The following is a 19719-nucleotide window of genomic DNA, read 5'->3' as shown; positions in this document are numbered from 1 at the left end:
CTCTTAACACAACTGCTAAATCAGACTTTATACACTCTTCACCCCTTGATTAGGTTGCATATATTTGGCCAGTGTTCTTGGCCTTGTTACCTTGCCCCACTCTATAGTGCAAGACAGGCCATTAAACTTTGAGGAGAATTCTCTGTAAACCACACAAGCACTCACTCATCATAATACTCCAAGCCCAGGACTCCTTTGTTCTTCACAATGTGAAATTCTTCAGGGACCAGGCTATCTGCTACACTTGTCTGTGAAGGCCAGAACGGAGACATCAGAGCATAAAACACATTGGTAAAAGCTGCACACAAACCCCCACTATACCCCAGAAGGGATATCTGTTGGGGTTGCTTAGAGAGCAAGCCTTGTGCAGAAGCTTTTTGTACTGCTATCCCATTTCTCCATGTATGTATTTAGAATCTGGATGATTGGTGCACTTCACAAATCTAAAATAAATGTAAATTTATGACAAAATAAACGTGTGTCTGAATTCTGACTGTGAGATGGGAGGTTTTCTGCTGCTGAAGAAATTGTATAGCCAAAAAAAAAAAGCAGTGAGTTATTAGATCAAAGGGTAACAGATTAAAAGACTGTGCTGGGTGAGAAACCAAGCCTAAATCTAACACAGATCAACATCAGTCAAACTCTCACAGAGTTAGAGCAATGCTGAGCGCAAATGAAAATCCTCCCTAAATCTACACCGAGAGCTCATTCAAATTTAAAATCTTTATAGCCACACCAAAATGGAAGGGTTCAAAATGGAAGCACAGCATTCTGTACAGTGATGCCTGCAAGAACAGTTAGTGCGGCTATATTATTGCTTAAAATAATTATGGCTGGAAACAGCTAGACCTGATAGAGTTGGAACTGAAATCCCACAAAACCAGTGCTCTTGCACCGTTCTCTGCAGGCACTCCAGCCGAGACAGGCTGAAAGGGAGTAACTGAATTACACTTTCCACCATTCCCACAGTGCCTACTATTATGAATCTCTTGCTCTTAAACATACATTAATACTGGGAAAGGTAAAGAAGAATCAGCAGGGTTTCAGATTGGTGAAGAAAACTCTTGATCACTGTGTTCAAGGGCTCAAATGAAATGAGAAAGATTTATCAAACTTTAGCACTCACAGCACTAGTCATGGATGAACCATCACGATGTGGTTCAGCTAAAGGGCTTGCTGGAGACATCTTTCTTTCATCTTCTTTTCCAGCTATGTCATATAGAAATGAAACATCCCTGAGAAAATAGAGGAAAGCACTTATTCATTGAGCTCATCACCAGGCACGCCACTTCTCTCCTAATGCTAGTCACAGTCTGAGGGGGGATTATTCTGTGCATCCTAATGAAGGCTATACCTGGAATCTTGTCACACTTGGCTAATAAAGGGTGACACACTGATATTTTAGCCATCTTAATCATTTCACTGAAGGTGAATCTGCCAGGAACTACTGTCTGCAATAACACTGGTCAGGGGTTGCTTTTCAGACTTGTTTCCACTGATGTGCCAAAATATGTGTGTGTCTTATTTCTGGTAAGGACAGCATATGACTGGAACATTATCACTTCTCTGGCATGACTAATGCAATGTTAAATTACAAGGAGCTGCCAAAAGGCTATAGGAGAGCTACATCCTCTTCCAAATCTATTAAAGACAGGCAGGGCTTCCTCACAGCAATCCTGGATTATATAAATGTGTGAGACTTGACTCCTTTGGAAAAGAGTAATTCCCAAAAGAAACCACATGACCTCAAAGGAAAACACCATGGCCTGAAAAATCTCTCCAGATTGTTAGGCAGCACTTCCACTTGTTTATTTCCCAGCCAATACTTGAGTGTTTGTTATCACAGCCATTAGACATGAAGAGTAGGGATGTTCCCAGCCCTCACCTTTCTTCACTTTCACCATCTCTCTTATCCCCGTTCACATACCTTCCAGCTCCCATCAGACAGATGGGATGGTCTATGAGGTATTTGAACTTGTTCCTGCGAATGGGATGCTGCCAGAGCCCATCTGGGGCACGCATACTCCCCTGAAGAGTAAGCACAAATATCACTTCTCAGTGAAAACCCTAAGTTCTTGAGAAACAAAGACTACCCATCATTCCAGGGGTTACCTAAAGAATTGACAGGTTTCAGAGTGGTAGCCATGTTAGTCTATATCAGCAAAAAGAATGAGGAGTACTTGTGGCACCTTAGAGACTAACACATTTATTTGAGCATAAGCTTTCATGGGCTAAAGCCCACTTCATCAGATGCATGCAGTGGAAAATACAGTAGGAAGATATATATATACAGAGAACATGAAAAAATGGGTGTTGCCATGGCATATATATCTATCTATAGATATAGATATATATCTTCCTACAGTATTTTCCACTGCATGCATCTGATGAAGTGGGCTTTAGCCCACAAAAGCTTATGCTCAAATAAATTTGTTAGTCTCTAAGGTGCCACCAGTACTCCTCGTTTTTTTTGCTAAAAGAACTGAGTCGCCTATGCTCAGATGGCTGAAGAGAACAATACCATTGACATTCAGAGAGACAGAAAGAGAAGCAAGGAGATATTACTAGGAATATTTACACAATAGAAGGCAAAACAGCAAAATGGTCACTAACAATTTTACACAGATCACATATAGGGCCCTCCATTTTTGCTTTTTACTGAATTTCTCTGAAAAATTCAGTATTCAGGCACAGGGCGCCTGCACAGAGGAGGGTAACCTCTGGTTTGTGACTGCTACAGTTGCACGGTGGGGCAGCCAGACAGGCAGAAAGTCTGGTCCCAGCAGCCAACACCACCTGAGCGCTGCAGCAACAGGCCCACAGGGAGTGGAAGGCTGCAACCTGGCCCCCCAGTTGGGCAGAGCCCCCTGCTGACCCCAGCTGTTGAGTGCAGCCCCATGTGCTTCCCCTGCACTGTTAGAGGGCTTATTCCTTCACCCTCTCACTTCCCTGGTCCTTCTTGCATGAACAGAGAGCAACAATACCTGAAGTCCAAAGGTGCAAACAATTCAATGTTTATTGGGGTGAACTTCCAGCAAGCAATGATTCCAATTTCCTTCCTCAGTGTCCCCCTACCCAGCTCTGATGCCACAGAGCCTTACTTGTGTCCCTGTTTCCATTCCCCCCCTCTTAGCAAAACATGATTCCAAATCCCCCACCCCTGTTCCCCACCCTTACTTCCTGACTGACTGCAGACTACATAGTAAAACTTGAGTTCTGCTTAGCTATATCTTAACCAATCATTTTACTGAAATTTAACTAACCAATCCTAACATATTGTAACATGATTATGTAACCAATTATATCCCACCACCTTAATTGGTTTACACCCAACAAAATTAATAATACACCAGACAGAAACAATCAGAGAACCAGAGATTATACAGATAAACAATAGAGAAGTGGAGACTACAGTGATAGAACAACACAGAAATGAGGATTTCACACCCCAGCTATTGATAAGTGAGTTCTTGCCAGACAGGATGCTATCAAACTAAGTTTTCTTTAACCATCTTTATCTGGTGGTGATAGGAATACAATCCTGTCCTGATAATGCCTAACAGCCCAATAGCACCTTATTTCAATGTGACTGGTGAGGACGTGACCCTACACTTCTCAGCTTATAGCTGCCGCTGCTGCTTAGCCAAAGGCCTTAGCCTAAGAACAGGGCCTCAGACTGTCACAGTAAGAGAAGGCCCTATACAGGCAGACAATGATTGTGATTCTTTCTTTTATACCTCTATAACTAGCTAAATGATAAACATATACTTAAATTCTTAAAGTATAGGCCTTTACAGACTGGCCTGAATATCTATATCCTAACATGTGCCATGGAGGATCAAGACAGAAAGGGAGCTGGGTGATAGTCCCTGTCCATTTCTCCTGCTAACCCACTGGCCCTCTTCTCTATTTTCTGGTTTTTGTGTTCTCTCATGCCTCATTATTAATCCTGATAATTACCCAGAAAACTGTGAAGTAAATTTTTTCCACTGATTTTCACTCATTTTTTAATATTTGTATGAAACACTGCTAACTTCCCTAAGAATTTTAAACAAAATAAAAGCAGAAACAAAGGGCCCTAATTATATAGCATACAGAGGGTCTGTTTGACAGGTTTCCATGAGCCCACATTTGGGCTTGGTTTATATAGTTCTGTGGTTCCCAACATTTTGGAGTTGTCCCCCCTTCTTCCCATTTATAACAGACTCTTGCCTGGGACCCCATCTTGTCTCTTCACCCTGTTCATTGTTGCCATATTCACTTGGTATTCCAACCATTTGCTCTCTCTCTTTCCCATCTTTTTCCTTCCTTCCTCTCTCTGCCAGTGTTCTACAGGACCCTGTTCTCAATCCCTTTCTGCCATCCCTCCATACGCTCTCAGTCATTCTCCAGGGTTTGCTATCAACTCTATACTGATCACTTCCACATCTCCCTATCCATCCTCAGTGCCTCTCCAATATTCCTCCCTGAACATCCAGCTGCCATCTCAACATATCTCAGACTGGACCTCTGTGACACTCAGTACCTCAAAGTAACATGCTGGAACTCCCATATTCACCATTGTCATGTGATTATGATATGTTTTGTATAATGCAGGCCTTGTGGGGTATCATTTTAAAAGTCTTGCTCTGTTGAATCTTAATATCCAGTTGAACTGTATGTACTATAATTGTATGTTAAGTTATAAAGTATTGCTATATCTGTTACTGAGATATGTTGTGAGGTTGGGATGTCGTACTTAGCACAGGATCTTTTCAGGGGGGATAAGGCAAAGCACCACATTTATTGGTAATACATGTATCAATCAATACTGTATCATATGCATATGATATATATTACACTCATGCATTCACATACACACACAAGCACACTCCGTCTTGTTGTTGTTACCAACTAGTTGCTCCCCTTAACCTCACTAGCCAGGTGAGTTAGATGGGGAAGGGGTGGAGCCGGGCTTCTGTCCATCCGGATCGATGCTGCGATGTTGACAAGACGAGACCCGGGATCCTCTGCAAGACACCTCACATTTATAGCAGCTTCCCTCTCATGCAAATCTATACCACAGATGCAAAATCTGTGTCTGTGTCAGTTGGTCATCTGTGGCACTTCCTTCTGGGTATTGTCTTAATGCTGCCAAATTTATTTTCAAAGAGGGTGTGTCAAGGTTCCTCCCCCACTCTGAACTCTAGGGTACAGATGTGGGGACCTGCATGAAAAACCTCCTAAGCTTATCTTTACCAGCTTAGGTCAAAAACTTCCCCAAGGTACAAAATATTCCCCCCCGTTGTCCTTGGACTGGCCGCTACCACCACCAAACTAATACTGGTTACTGGGGAAGAGCTGTTTGGACGCGTCTTTCCCCCCAAAATACTTCCCAAAACCCTGCACCCCACTTCCTGGACAAGGTTTGGTAAAAAGCCTCACCAATTTGCCTAGGTGACTACAGACCCCGACCCTTGGATCTTAAGAACAATGAACAATCCTCCCAACACTTGCACCCCCCCTTTCCTGGGAAATGTTGGATAAAAAGCCTCACCAATTTGCATAGGTGACCACAGACCCAAACCCTTGGATCTGAGAACAATGAAAAAGCATTCAGTTTTTTACAAGAAGACTTTTAATAGAAAATAGAAATAAATAGAAATAAAGAAATCCCCCCTGTAAAATCAGGATGGTAGATATCTTACAGGGTAATTAGATTCAAAAACATAGAGAACCCCTCTAGGCAAAACCTTAAGTTACAAAAAAGATACACAGACAGAAATAGTTATTCTATTCAGCACAATTCTTTTCTCAGCCATTTAAAGAAATCATAATCTAACACATACCTAGCTAGATTACTTACTAAAAGTTCTAAGACTCCATTCCTGGTCTATCCCTGGCCAAGACCAGCATACAGACAGACACAGACCCTTTGTTTCTCTCCCTCCTCCCAGCTTTTGAAAGTATCTTGTCTCCTCATTGGTCATTTTGGTCAGGTGCCAGCGAGGTTACCTTTAGCTTCTTAACCCTTTACAGGTGAGAGGAGCTTTCCCCTGGCCAGGAGGGATTTCAAAGGGGTTTACCCTTCCCTTTATATTTATGACAGGGTGTTTTGAACAGAAGGTGCTCGCTTCTAACTCCCAAGGCCCTCAATACGTCTGATCTTCTTTAATGAGCCCACTTGACAAGTTTTATTGTTCTTGGGTCTGGCTTCCACCCCTCTCCAACTGTTGCAGCTGTCTGGAGGTGCTTGCCTTCCACGCCTTACTCATTCACCTCATTCATTCAACAGGGCAATTGATTAAAAGGGGGGAGATTTGATTCTACTCCTAGCAAAAAGACATTTTTCTTCTACCTTAACTATCCTTAGGGGCTATAACATTATACTAAGGCTCAATACAAAGTTCCTATATCAAAGGACTTGATACAAAGTTGTATGAAAATAGAGGTTATATATGGAAAGACTTAATACAAGGTTATATGAAGAGGCATAATACAAAGTCATATGAAAATGATACACAGTTATGCGAAGATGCTTAATGCAGAGATTTATATACAGGGAAACGACCACAGCTGACCTTTCAATAGTATGACAAAGTCAGGCCAGACAGCTGCAAGAGGGTGTTCCTATTGGGTTCTGGGGAAGTGGACACCCGCCAGTGGCTAAAGGACCTCCCCCAGCCTATGGGGAGAATCCACAGAGCTCGGAAACTCAAGGAATTACAGGGGACAACGAAAAAAATGACAAGGACTGGTGTGAAGGTCAAAGGGTCAAAAATAGGGAACCTGAAGGGGACACCGAGCAGAGAACCCTGGACAGCACCCACTGTTCCTCAAAGGTGTCAAGGAAGCCAGGCGGACGTTGCCCAGAGGAACTCTGCCCGGATGCGTGAATGGAAGGAGGGTCAGAATTAGGCCCCACAGTCACAGAGAACGCCCTCAGCCAACATCCTCTCCCTGGTGTTACAGACGACCACCTTGGCCATCGCTAGGAGGAATTTGACAAAGAGATCCCGCGACTTTGTGGGGCCACAGATGGGGGTGCATGTATAAAGAGGTGGGGGGAAAAATGCAGCCAAAAATGTTAAAGGAGGTCCAGGAGGAGTCAGAAAAGGGGTGCAACCTGGCGCACTCAAGATAAACATGTGCCAGGGTCTCCCTCATGCTACAGAAGGGACAGGCTTCCGGGACTGGAGTGAACCATGCCAAATACACACCCGTGCTCATGGCTCCATGGAGGAGCCATCAGCTGATATCCCAGAGGGCTGCGGGACTAGGGTGGAATATAGGCTGGCCCACCGGGATTCCTCACCCTCGACAGATGACATTAAGTCCCACCATTTGGTATCGAAGTGGGACATGAGGGTGAGGAAATGGAGAGTACAGATGTGCCCTTGGCGCAGTTCAAAAGCGAACCAGCTGGAGGTCACGCAGCCAGCTCGAGGTATAAGGGTGGGGCTGCTGAGGAGGCTCACAGGACAAGGACCCAATGAAAAGATCCAGAGGGCCCAGGGTGTGGGGTGGGTAGGGAGCACCTTCCCTCAGGACCTGCTCAAAGTAAGCTTGAGAGGCCGGTGACAAGGCTGCTCTCACCTCCTGAAGTATGTGTCTGGGAGTACGATGGGTGGAGAGCCCCACATGCTGAGCAAGCATCAGGGGATCCACCAAGTCTCCTCGGTCATAGTCCAGGAAGTCTCCGATCCTGGTGACTCCTGCCAGGACCAACCTCTGGTGCACCGAGGGGGACTCCGCCACCTGCACACCAAGTTGGGGATTGTGTAGCAGAGGCTCCACGAGGAGATCTACCCCTTTGGTGGCCGCCATGGACCTGGTTGCTGATACCAGCTTCCAGGGCCGGAGGAGGTCCTGGTAAAAGACCGGCAGCTCAGAGAGGTCTCAGAGAAGACCTCTCGGATGGAGATAAAGAGAGGCTGGTCATATCGAAGCCCTCAGAAGCGGCGCAGGAAGGCGTGTGCCAGAGTGCTCCACACTAGACTACATGCACCATAAAGAAGTCTCTGCAGGGCCTGGAGGCAGAAGACATGGACTTGAGTGCAAAGGTAGATCAGGTCCTGTCCTCCCTCCTCCAAGGGAAAACTAAAGACCCCTGCAGAGACCCAGTGCAGTCCTGGCGAAAAGAACTCCAGAACTATCTTCTGGAGGTGGGCCAGGAAACCCGCGGCCAAGATCTGGGTGTTGAGCCAGTGCCAGAGCATAGGACCAGCTGGTTAAGCATCATGCTCTCCCTCGGAGGAAGAGGCACCACAGCAGTCCTGTCCATCTCCGCAGCGGCTCACCCACCCTGCCCTCTAAATCCTGCCAGTTCTTCAGTGGAGAAGGATGTATGGCAGAAAGATAAACACCAAGATAGAGCAGTGGACCCACACTCCAAGGAATGGCCTGAAGCGTGGGTGGAAGGGAGCTCGTCTGCCACCCATCCCTGACCATCAGGCCAGAGCTCTTGATCCAGTTGATTTGGGTGAAGGAGGCCACCAAGTAGATCGCCTGGCAAGCCTTCACCCGCACCAGGTCGCCTGGGTCCTGGACCACAAGGAGCACGTCATTGGCGTATGGCAATGGGACCCGCCACAACTCCAGCTCTTGGAGCACCAACCCTGTCAACCTCCAGCGGAGGAGACAGAGGAAGGGCTCGATTGCCAGAGAATATAGCTGGCCCAACAGCAGACAGCCCTGATGTACCCCTTGCCTGAAGCTGACCGGTTTGGTCAGGCTCCAGTTGAGCCTGACCAAACACTCCGTGAAGGCATAAAGCACCTGGAGAAAATTGGGGCCTGAAGCCGAATGCTCACAGAGTGCCCAGGAAATACCCGTGGTCCATCCTGTCAAATGCTTTCTCCTCATCCAGGAAAAAGAAGGCGAATGACAGACCATCCCTGCACCCAAGCTCCAAGAGGTCCGGGACCAAATACAGGGTTTTCGAAGATGGATTGACCCGGGACTCCAGCCGCAGCGAGATGGCCTTCACTATGACTTTGTAGTCCAATGCCATTTCTGAAGGTCGTGGAGATCCCCCTTCTTCGGTAGCAAGGTGAGCATGGCTCACCTGCATGACAGAGGGAGGACCCTGCTCTCCAAGGACTCGGCCCAGATGGTGACGAGGTCCAGGACAAGGATGTCCCAGAACACGCAGTAGAACTCCACGGTCAGCCCGTCCATGCCTGGAGATTTATTAGTGGGCATGACATGGAGGGCTTCTGAGAATTCAGACAGAGTGAGCGGCAGCTCCAGCCGGTCCCAGTTGCCTGCACTGACCGTTGGGAGTTCATTCCAGAGCACTCTGAAAGCATCAGCGTCGGTCGGATCCAGGGAGAAAAAGCTGGCATAGAAGGCCCTGGCCCTTCCACACATCTCCTCCGGATCCATGAGGGGGGTGCCGTCCTCTGCCAAAAGGCAGGTGACCTGCTTCTTGGCCCCCCCTCTTTTTCTCCAGGGCATAGAAGAAGCAGGAGCCGCGATCCATCTCCTGAAGGAGATGGATGTGGGAACGAATGAACGCACCCCAGGCCTGATGATCCTTGAGGACCCAGAGCTCCTCACGCTTCTCCCAGCATGCTCTGCAGAGGGATGGATCCCCGGGTCTGGTGTCCAGGCACCTCTCCAGCTCCAAGACCTTCTGCTCCAGCTGCTCTATCACCACATCCCTCCGCCAACTGGTGCCCCAATCATGACAGAAGAGCCGGGCACGTACCTTCCCCACATCCCACCATCACTGCACTGAGGGAAAGGCACATCTGTGCTCTTGCCAGGCCAGCCAGAACTCCTGGAAGGATGCCACGAAACCCACATCCTCCAGCAGGTTATTGTTAAAGTGCCAATAGGCCTGCCCCAGCATCTCAGAAGTCAGAGGGGCCATCACGGCCACCGAGAATGGGGCTGGCCGAACGCTGGAGGAGTGGGCCCATGAGAGATGATGATGAGATAGATAAATGTAATCCAACCAGGAGTAGTACGACTGATCTTCCTCCACCCGGCATAAGTAAAGGTAGACTCATCATCCAGGTGATGATCGCACCAGACGTCCACCAGGGAGTGATGGTCTATGATCTCCCAGAGGACGTCCATGTCAGCCGGACTCTGCTCAGTCCCCGAGCGGTCCCACTCTTCGAGGGTGGTGTTAAAATCCCCACCCAGGACTAGGCACTCATGAGGATCCAAAGAGCTGAGGAAGGTGGATGCCTGCTGAAAAAAAATGCACCCGCTCTGGGCTTGATGTCAGGCAAGGTGCATCTGCAGCCGGGCATGGCTCAGGGGTACCCCAGGAGTAAGAATGTGGGCATCAGTCAGAGGAAGAGGAGAGAGGGGAGGAGGGGGCATCGTAATGCAACTGCTGCCCAGATCGAGGCCCACTGGCCGGGGGTTGTCCTCCCCCAGGGTGACCGGGGTCAGACCCAGAGCCTCAATTGCCTCCAAGATGGAGCAGAAGTCCCCACCCGATACCCTTGGCAACACTCACCTCGGTGCCGATGGTGGGCACAGTTGACAAGGGGACGGGGAGGACTCAATCCAAGGCCCCCACAAGGAGGGACTCCAGAAGGGGGCTGGTACTGCTTCTCGCTGCTGCCATGACTTCCCCAGCCAGCTTTAGGTGTTGGACACTATCAGGAGGTGCAACGGAAGGCTCGGCATCAGGGGCCACTCTCCTGGTCTTATGGGGAGCCTCCTCCCACTCTGCATCAAGGGGGAGGTGCTGAGCTTGTGCCTTTTGCTTGCCCTGCTTCCCCTGGAGGAGAACCCAGCCCTCTAAGGTGTTGGTAGAGGGCTGGCCTGCAGGGGCCGGGCCAGGGGGCAAGGATGATGGTATAAAGAGTCAGGGAGGCATTGGTGGGGGGGACGTGCCCCTCGCCTGGCAGAGATAACACCGGGCCTGCCCTGAAGAGTAGTACACCCGGTAACGGGACCCTTGGTGGGGCACCAAAAAGGATCCCTCAAGCGCTTCCCCGTCATGAACTGCCAGTGGAGGTTGAATCTGCATCTGTTAGCGGAACGAGAGGATGTGACCGAGGGCGGGGTTGTTACAGCCTAGCGGGAGAGGGCTAATCACTGACAGGGGCTTTCCCAGGGTCGAAAGGAAAGGCTAAAGGGCAGCATTGGGAAGGAAGAGCAGGATGGAAGTGAAAACCACCCATATGCTCAGGTCCTCCAAGGGCTCAAGGGGGACGTACATGCCCCCCACCACCAGACCCCTCTCCACCACTTCCTGGGCAGCAGCCTTCATTGCCAGGAAGAAGACTACCTTCCCATACATCTTAGAGGCTGCTACCATGGCCTTGGGCCCCACCACCCTCACCAACGCCCATCTCTATGTGGGGCAAGGCGGGCATCAGGAGGCAGCGGACGCCGTGCTTTCTGGTTAGGGTGGGAAAGGAGCCCCATCCACCAGGGATGGAAACAGAGGCAGTGGCTGAGTTAGATGACGAGGTGGCGGGTGGAGGGGCCGCGGCCTCCTGGGCATACGCTCTGGGGGTCAAGAGCTGGTGGAGGGGATGGCAAGGGAAGGGGCGGAGGGGCCGCAGCTCATGGTGGGGCTGCAGCAGAGGGAACAGCCGCTACCATGGGGCGGTTGGCCTTCCAGGTAGGGCTTTTACCCTTTTTTTCCCCCTGGCCCTTTCTACCAGCTGGGGGGGCTCCCCCAGAATTGGAGGAGACAGAAGACCTGGCAGCAACAGGATCTGTACCTGTGCCCGCCACTGCCAGTGCCCCAGCAGGGGGCAATGATAGGCAGTCTGGCAGCAGCGGTCGAGAGGGTAGCCGCAGGGATGGTTGGCGGGGGAGCAGGCAGAGAGGGAGCAGCAGGGTCAACCCAGGGGGTCCCACCCGCTGTTTCCCCCCACCATACTCGGTGGGGATGGGGACAAGAGGCCAAACCACACCTCCCCACTAGGCTGCAGGCAGGGGAGGAGGGTGCCAAAAATTGGGGGTAATGGGGTGCCAAACAAGGCTGGGAAGGGGGAGTGCAATCAATGCCATGAGATGGGAATACCGGCTCCTTTGGCTGCACTGGAGAGGGGAAGGACTACAATATCAGAGGGTGGTGCATTGTACAATGGGGCTCAACATAAATGAGGAAGGAGCACAAGCATGTGGGGAGGGGACATGGGTGCACAGAATGAAGGGGCTGGACAAGGGGGGCAGCAGAAGGCAAGGGGAGAAGGGAATGGGCTAGAGGCAGACTGGGGACAGGGCCAGAATACCACAGGGATTAACTACAGGGACTGGGGCTGGGTTTACAAACCAATAGACTCCTAGAGACTGGGGTGGGGCAGGCAAACAAACAAAAAAACTGCTGGGCCAGGCAGGCCAAATACAGGCAGAAAGGGGAAAGGGCAAACCGCTGCCGGGAGGCTGGTGGGCAAAGCAGAGGGTGGGAAGGTCCACCAGCCAAAGCAGCAGAGAAGGGATGGCCAGTCCAAGGGCGGGGATCAGGCAGCCAGGCAAGCAGGAGGGACCCCACAGGTGGTAGCAGAAACAGAGGCAGGGGAAGCAGGCCAGCAGGGCCCACCAAGGAGCGGCAGCAGCAACCAGGGTGACCGCTAGTGAGGCAGCAAGGGGGCTAGCTCAGACAGAGACTGAAGGTGCTCTGGGCCCAACAGCAGTAGCTCCCCACTCACATGACAGTCGTATCCTATTAAATTCCAGGGAAGTGGGTGGGTGTCAGCTCTAGAATGTTGAAGGCCCTCTTCCCTATCAGCTGAGAAGGGGTTACCACAAGTCAATTAGGATCAGCTGAGAAGGGGTTGCCTCAGGTTAATTAGGAACACCTGACTCCAATTAAGGGCTTCCTGAGCCCTTTTAAAGCCCCTCCCATGTCCCTATCCCTCCCTCACCCCCTGCAGTGGCAGTGGGCAAATAAGCAGCTCTAGGAGAAGAGGCTGTGCTCCTTCTCATAGGGAAAACAGACAAGCCTAAGCACCTACTAAGGGAAGGATTGACTCCGCAGGGCAAACCACAGGATGATACCCAACCCCAATGAGGAGGTAGGGGGAGGTATCTCCCTTTGTATTGGTGTCTAGTGAAATAATACCTTCTGTTTGTTGTAGATCTAAGGGGATGATCCTACCCAGAAAATATGGCTGAAGGAACACAGAATGGGGAAGATGAAGACTGCCCCAGTGCAGCAGACAGGGGTTGATTTACCCCAGGCCTGTCTTGCCAAAGGGAGAAATGCTGAGGCTGGTGAGTCAAAGAAGGTGCTTTGCTAGAGTAGGGATAGAGGAGCAACTATCATTGGCCAGACAGGTGTTGATGGCCCACCAAGAATAATCTACTATCCCAGAAACTCCACACAGAGGACACATAGGCAATGAGGGCTGTCTAACCCACATCATAGCAATTATCTTTCTAGCAGTTGGAAGAAAGTATAAAAGAGGGACAGTGACATCATCACTTGGCCTCTCTCCTCTCCCATCTCAACACCCAGAAGATCATCTAAAAGACACACACTTTGAACTGGGGAGGTTGGTCCCAGGCTGGGAAGGAAATCCAGCCTGCGTATTGAGAACTGAGCTGCCTGTAACATTTATTAGGGTGAGAGACTGCTTGATTCAAATTTTTCTTAGTCTGTAGAATTTAGACTGAATTTTTTTTATTTCTATGTAACCAACTTTGATCTCTATGCCTGCTACTTATAATCACTTAAAATCTATCTTTATAGTTAATAAAATCTGTTTTTATATTTGATCTAAATCTGTGTGGTTTTGGTTGAAGTACTTGAGGAATTTCAGCTCGTGTTAAAAGGGCTGTTGCACATCCACTACCCTTTTGCTGGACCGGCAAACTAACTAATGAGCTTGCACTGTCCAAGGGAGTCTTGAGCAATGTAACGGTATATTTCTGGGGTGCAAGGCTGGAGTCTGGAGTGATTGGCTGGTGCCTCTCTGTACAATTCATGCTCTCTGTACAATTCATGAGCAGTACATTCATGCAATTTAGTGGGGTGTGGGGTTCCACATGCTGAAGGCTGAGTGATCACAGCACCAGGAGAAGTTCTGCTGTTTGTCACTGACAAAGCATTGTGAGAGACAACGCAAGCTCGGGAGTTAAGGGGGCACAGCGATCCCACAGTTTCAGGTTATAGCCCAGGGATCCTGTCACAACTTCCCAAGTCTCTCCTCCCCTTTTTATGTCACTGTTAACATCACACACATCCTTCTGATTCTCAAAGCTTGCAATACTATGCTTATCTTCCAGTTCTCTCCCACATCTTCCCTCACATAACTAAATCTTGCCTTTTTGTCAGCTATTGTACCTCCAGAATTTGCCCCTTCTTCAGGAGCCCTCTTGCCAAGATTTCAGTCCATGTACTATTTTCCTCTTGCCTTAAACACTATAATCTCCTACTCTCTAACCCCCGCCCCTCCAATTTCTCCATTTATAGTTCATCCAGAAGGCTTGGCCAACAGAGCATTGTAGTGTACCCTTTCAAGTCTTCATTCTGTGAGGCAAGAATGATGGTTTTGACTGGCACTGTAACCAATTGTAAAGCTTTATGCATGCTATGGTGCTATACAAATGATAAATAAAATAAATCATAATAGTAATAAAGTTTCCAAGAAATAGAAAAGATCAAAACAGCAGTCTAACCAGTTTCCATATAGCTCTCTCTGTCACCAGAAAAAGCCAGGACTAATACAGACAAAATAGTTAACTAATATTTTAGTAACAACAAAGTGTGGTAGGCACTTTATGGTAAGTAAATGACAAATTCCCTGTTTAAAATAGCTTAAAATCCATATAAGGTTGTTGTAATTAGAACACAGGTGTAATATAAGTTTAACAAGGTTACAGATCCATTGAAACAAGTCACTTCTAGCCAACAGAAATACAGAAAAGACACACTGTTCTAATAAAACCATGTGCTACACTAAATTCACTTAAACTTTTAGCTGCTGGAATAAAAACATGCTGCACTAAAGAATTCCTTTAACTATTTGGTAGCACAGCTGGATACTGTGCTAGTATAGATCTAAATGGAACAATTCTGGGCAGGCCTTATCCTGAAGAGGAAAAGGCACTACCTAGGATAATGTACGTACCTTGAAGTCTTTCGCACTTTTGTTTTTCTTGGGGGGTCTTAAGTATTCAGGGCTATAGGCAGTACTGGCAGCAGAAGTCAGAGCTAGGAGGATCTCTTTTGGGATGAAATCACACTGTAGAGAGGTGGGAAGAGGTCCTGAACAGTCCAGCATACTTGATTTATTTCGTAGCTGAGGGAGCTCTGGAAAACAGCAGGGAAAAAACTCACCAGTAGATGCTGATACACTTTGCTGGGGAGGGAAACACTGTTTTCAAAACAATATGGTGAACTGGCTCCATTCTCATGTATTTTTGAATAGATCTTTATTAAAGGATCATCTTATCCCATCATTATGAATTAGCCCCACAGAAGTAGCTCTCCAACATGAGCCCATTGTAAACCCACTGCTGTGGCTCCTCTGCAGGCAGTGCTGCTGCTACTTGTTCAGTATGTAGCAATAGGTTTTCTGTGAGAATTTCAGCATCCGCAAACAGGCAGCGCATATGGCGTCAAACTGCTGCTATCTGCAGTTATTTTACATATGGTAGTACAGTACGCACACATTTACGCACACGCAGATGAGCACTCACAGAGGATGAGCATCCTAAATTCACCATTCCTTTGCTGGTGCTCTGAGGTGTTGGATTATATTTAGAGCCCTGCAAATCAGTGAATATTCACTTTAGATCTGTGAATCATTTTTGTGGATTGTGGATCGGCTGCTGATACAAATTTTGTATCCGCTCAGTGTTCTAATTATATTCAAACCACAGATGTAAATGTAAGAGCCACATGACCCACCTCAATACAGTGAATATATAAAAACAAGAGGGTACTTCCAAACTGCAGTCTCCTGTTTATCAACCTCTTACTATGGATTGGTAGGAGGTCAATTTTCTGCAAAAGTCATGGTGACTGAGACATTTGTGAATGGTTATTAAACAACACCCCACATGCAGTTAATACAGTATCATCTGGTCCCCAGCTGAGATTTACCTGCACTTCTGCTGACAGGTACCAGAGATAAGCTACCTTTCATTTTTCTGCCCTCTGGTTTGGATGCAGATGGTGGCCCAGGAACTGGCATTTGATTGAGGGACAAGGTGAGTGGTTTACTATTCATTTATACAAGGAAATTTTCAATGATGAAATAACCTGCAAGCAAAATTAAATCAAAATTGTTGCTGGGCTTCATCATTTTTATGGAAATAAAACTTTGGTGTGTCGTACAAGGAGTGCCAGAGTCAGGAACCAGACATGGTGCTTTGGTGCTGAGGCAATTCCAAATGGAAGTCACTTAAAGCCATCTACTAAAAGGGGAGTTAAAGATGTAGTGCTGGATGATATCAGTTGGACCTTCCAACTTTGCATCCAAAATTGTATATATATATTTTAAAAAGCTTGGTTTTAATATTTAACATGAAGCAGGCACTAACCATTTCACATATAGTTGTTGTGATTACACTGAATTCAGCTCTAGTATCTATTTTTCAATTCACTTTTTCTTAATTTATTTCCAGTGCCAAACCAATCTACTGTTTGCTCTCTAAAATTATTAGAGCCAGTGACAAACTGTGTTCCTCCATCATCACCAGTGCTTTATCCTCCCATTCATATATGTGATTTTCCATTTGTTTCCAATTTGTGTTGAGAGTAAAACACTTGTCAAAATAGTTGCCTTTATTACATGCATGACACCACAATGCTTGTGTTGGACACATCTGAATTGTATTGCAATTACCTCCATATTTATTGCAAAAAAATCTGGTCTCTCTCATTTCACCCATTGTATTCTGACTTTTATGTCTTGATATCTACCTAACTGGATGCATTTAAGTTTTTTTCACAGCTTACTAAGCACTCAGGGCCGGCTCTAAGCACCAGCAAAACAAGCAGGTGCTCCGGGAGGCACATTTCTAGGGTCGGCATTCCGGTGTCGGCCATGCAGCCCCTAGAAATGTACCCCCGCCGCCCCAGCTAGCCTCCGGTCAGCCACCGCCACTCCGCTTCTCCCCCCTCCCTCCCAGGCTTGCCGCTTGTGAAACAACTGTTTCGCGTGGCAAGCCTGGGAGGGAGGGAGAAGCCTAGCAGCGGCGTGTTGAGGGGAGCAGGCGGAGCGGAGGTGAGCTAGGGTGGGCGTTTGCAGGGGGGGGGAGCCGCAGGAAGCAATGGGGGGCGGAATGCAGCACGCCGGGGGGAGGAGGCGAGGCAGGGGGTTTGGGGAAGCGGTGGATCCGGGGGGCACGAAAAAAAAACGGGAGCGGCTGAAATTTTTTTTGCTTGTGGCGCCAACAATCCTAGAGGCAACCCTGTAAGCACTCCTTTGGAAAGCCCATTTTTTTACTAGCTAAAAATATACATCGTTTTTGCAAAGTCAAGCTACATCTCATGTTAGCCTTCCTTTAATCTGGTTACCAATAACAACACAAATAATTAGATCAGCAAGTGGACTGTTAACTGCCCCTGGGCTTTAGCCTTATCACGGGATGATCAACAGCCGCCGCTGGCTAGTGACTGCTTGGAAAGAAGATGTGCCTTTCCTAAGTGATATTCTGGCGTGGCCTGGATCAAGGTACCCTTGATATTTCTGCCGGCCTCATCAGCATCCCTGCCCCCCATGCCCGCGGCCGGCCCCACCCTGTTGACGGTTCCTCCCGCTCCAATGTCCCGCAGGGGTTCAGGTGGTTTCTCCCGTGCAGCCGGCAAGTGCAGCGAAGCGCCGTGCACGGCGCTGTCAGCCAGCGGGGGGCAGCCTCCCCCCCGCCCCGGACAGCATCACCCCGGCCCCCAGGGGCAGGGCCGGGCACGGGCCCACGGGCTCCCCCGCGAAGCTCGGCGGGCGGCAGCGAGCTGGCCCCGCGAGAGGGGCCAGGTTGAGGGGGCGGGACAGGAGAAGGGGGCACAACCCGCCAGCCCCTCCTGTCCCCGCCGGGGGTACGAGCCGCTCCCCCTGCAGTGACACCCCCCCCTGTCCCGGGGTCGAGCGGGGCCTGCCCCCAGGAGCCCCGCCCAGGCGATGCCGGGAGCTGGGAGGACTCTGTTTACCAGCTCTCAGTGGTACCGGCCCTGGCCGTTCAGTGTGTTGCTATGGCAACGAAGGGCTTCTCCCCCCCAGCTGTCCGCGTAGCGCCTCGGAAGGTGGAAGGCCCCGGCCCCGCCCCTCCCGCGGGACTCTCCTTCCCGCGCCTGTTCCTGCGGGCAGGCGCCCGGCTTCCGCACTACGACCGCGACAGCCGGGAAGCGGGCGGGCGGGAGAAAGAGGGCTTTCATCAGGCAGTGGCTTAGTCACCTCAGCAAAGCCACGACCCCTCACGGAGAGAGTCACCAGGTGTCCGGTTTTCAACCCGGACACACCGTTGGAAGGGGAGCCTGGCGGGGCGCTGCGAGCTAAGGCAGACTGCTCCCTCCCGGTCCCGTGCCCCAGCCCGGGGCTCTGCACACGGCCCCTGCGCCGAGCACCGACTCCCTGCGCCCCCGGGCCAGGAACGGCAGCCAATGGGAGCTGCAGGGGCGGTGCCTACAGGCAGGCACGGTCTGCAGAGGTAGTTGCTGCACCTCCGCTCCGCCTACGGGAGCCAGACCTGCTGGCCGCTTCTGGGGTGCAGGGACAGGTACCTTAGCCCCCACTGCTATGCCACTGACCGGGAGCCACCACCGGTGACCTCAGCCCACACCCCCTCCTGCACCCCAACCCCTTACCCCAGTCCAGAGCCCCCTCCCACACGCCAGGTGTTTTAATGCAGGCCTCGAGCTCTCCTCAGGGAGCGGGGTCGGGGCTTTGCCCCACTCCACACAGCTCCTGGAAGCAGTGGCATGTCCCCCCTCCAGCTCCTACATTTAGAGTCAGCCAGGGGGCTCTACACACTGCCCCTGCCCCAAGCGTGGCCCCCACAGCTCCTAGGGGCTGGGAACCACAGCCCATGGGAGCTGCGCGGACAGCGCGTGCAGCCAGGGCAGCGCCTCCACCTAGAAGGCGGAGGGAGAATATGCCACTGCTTCCGGGAGCTGCTTGAGGTAAGTGCCACCTAGAGCCTGCCCCAGCCCTCATCCTCCTCCTACCCTACCCCAGAACGTAGCTAGACAAAGGTAGGGAGAAATGTATGAAATATTATCTCATCTCTTCTGCAATTACTAGTCAACATTCACTTTTTAAGAAATATTTCTTTTAGAGTTCCCTTCTTTTAAAAGCTTGATATAAAGTGTGTATTCATTTCATAACATTAATTTTTTTGTGCACAAGCCAGCAAAAGGAATAAAAGAGATAGGCTGCAAGTTTTATTCATAGAGGTATATAAACATGCAGCAATACATGCACTTCCCTACACAAACAAATTTCTTACATGTGTGCACGCCCTTGCCGACACAGAGAGACACCTAGCTGGGAAGGGAAGGTGGTGGGCTGGAGGGGATAGATGGGGAAGGGCTAGTAAAGGAGAGGATGGGGAAAGAAAGAGGCCAAGGACAAGAGCAGGGTAGGGGTAAGAGGCAGCAGTGAAGGAGAGAGGAGGGGGTGGATGGGGAGGCAGATGGCTACAGGTGCATGAGGATGTGGGGGGCACAGGGGTGTATAGGAACATAATGGGAGTGAAGCAGTGTATGAAAGTGAATGGGGTGCAGGGCTGTAGGGAAGTGAGGGACATGGGATGGCAGGTCTGGGAGGTGGAAAGAGTGGGCAGGAGAGCGCTTTAAGGCGTACAGGGCTA

The 19719-nt window shown here is 49.6% G+C and overlaps 1 protein-coding gene across 1 annotated transcript in view; it reads right to left on the bottom strand.

Annotated features, from left to right (window-relative positions):
* Positions 1-18150, bottom strand: part of AXDND1 (axonemal dynein light chain domain containing 1) — a 56245-nt gene extending 38095 nt beyond the window's left edge. The window contains exons 1-6 of the mRNA XM_077825046.1: positions 18062-18150; positions 16013-16171; positions 15036-15217; positions 1928-2028; positions 1127-1235; positions 166-248 (exon numbers count right to left, since the gene is read on the bottom strand). Of these exons, the coding sequence (XP_077681172.1) occupies positions 166-248; positions 1127-1235; positions 1928-2028; positions 15036-15217; positions 16013-16139 (602 nt within the window). The 5' untranslated portion in view covers positions 16140-16171; positions 18062-18150. The remainder of the gene's footprint in view (positions 1-165; positions 249-1126; positions 1236-1927; positions 2029-15035; positions 15218-16012; positions 16172-18061) is intronic.
* Positions 18151-19719: the final 1569 nt, after the last annotated feature.

Source organism: Eretmochelys imbricata, chromosome 8 (assembly GCF_965152235.1).
Source record: "Eretmochelys imbricata isolate rEreImb1 chromosome 8, rEreImb1.hap1, whole genome shotgun sequence".
In the NCBI taxonomy this organism is placed as follows: Eukaryota; Metazoa; Chordata; order Testudines; family Cheloniidae; genus Eretmochelys; species Eretmochelys imbricata.
This window is presented reverse-complemented; position numbering and strand designations above follow the sequence as displayed.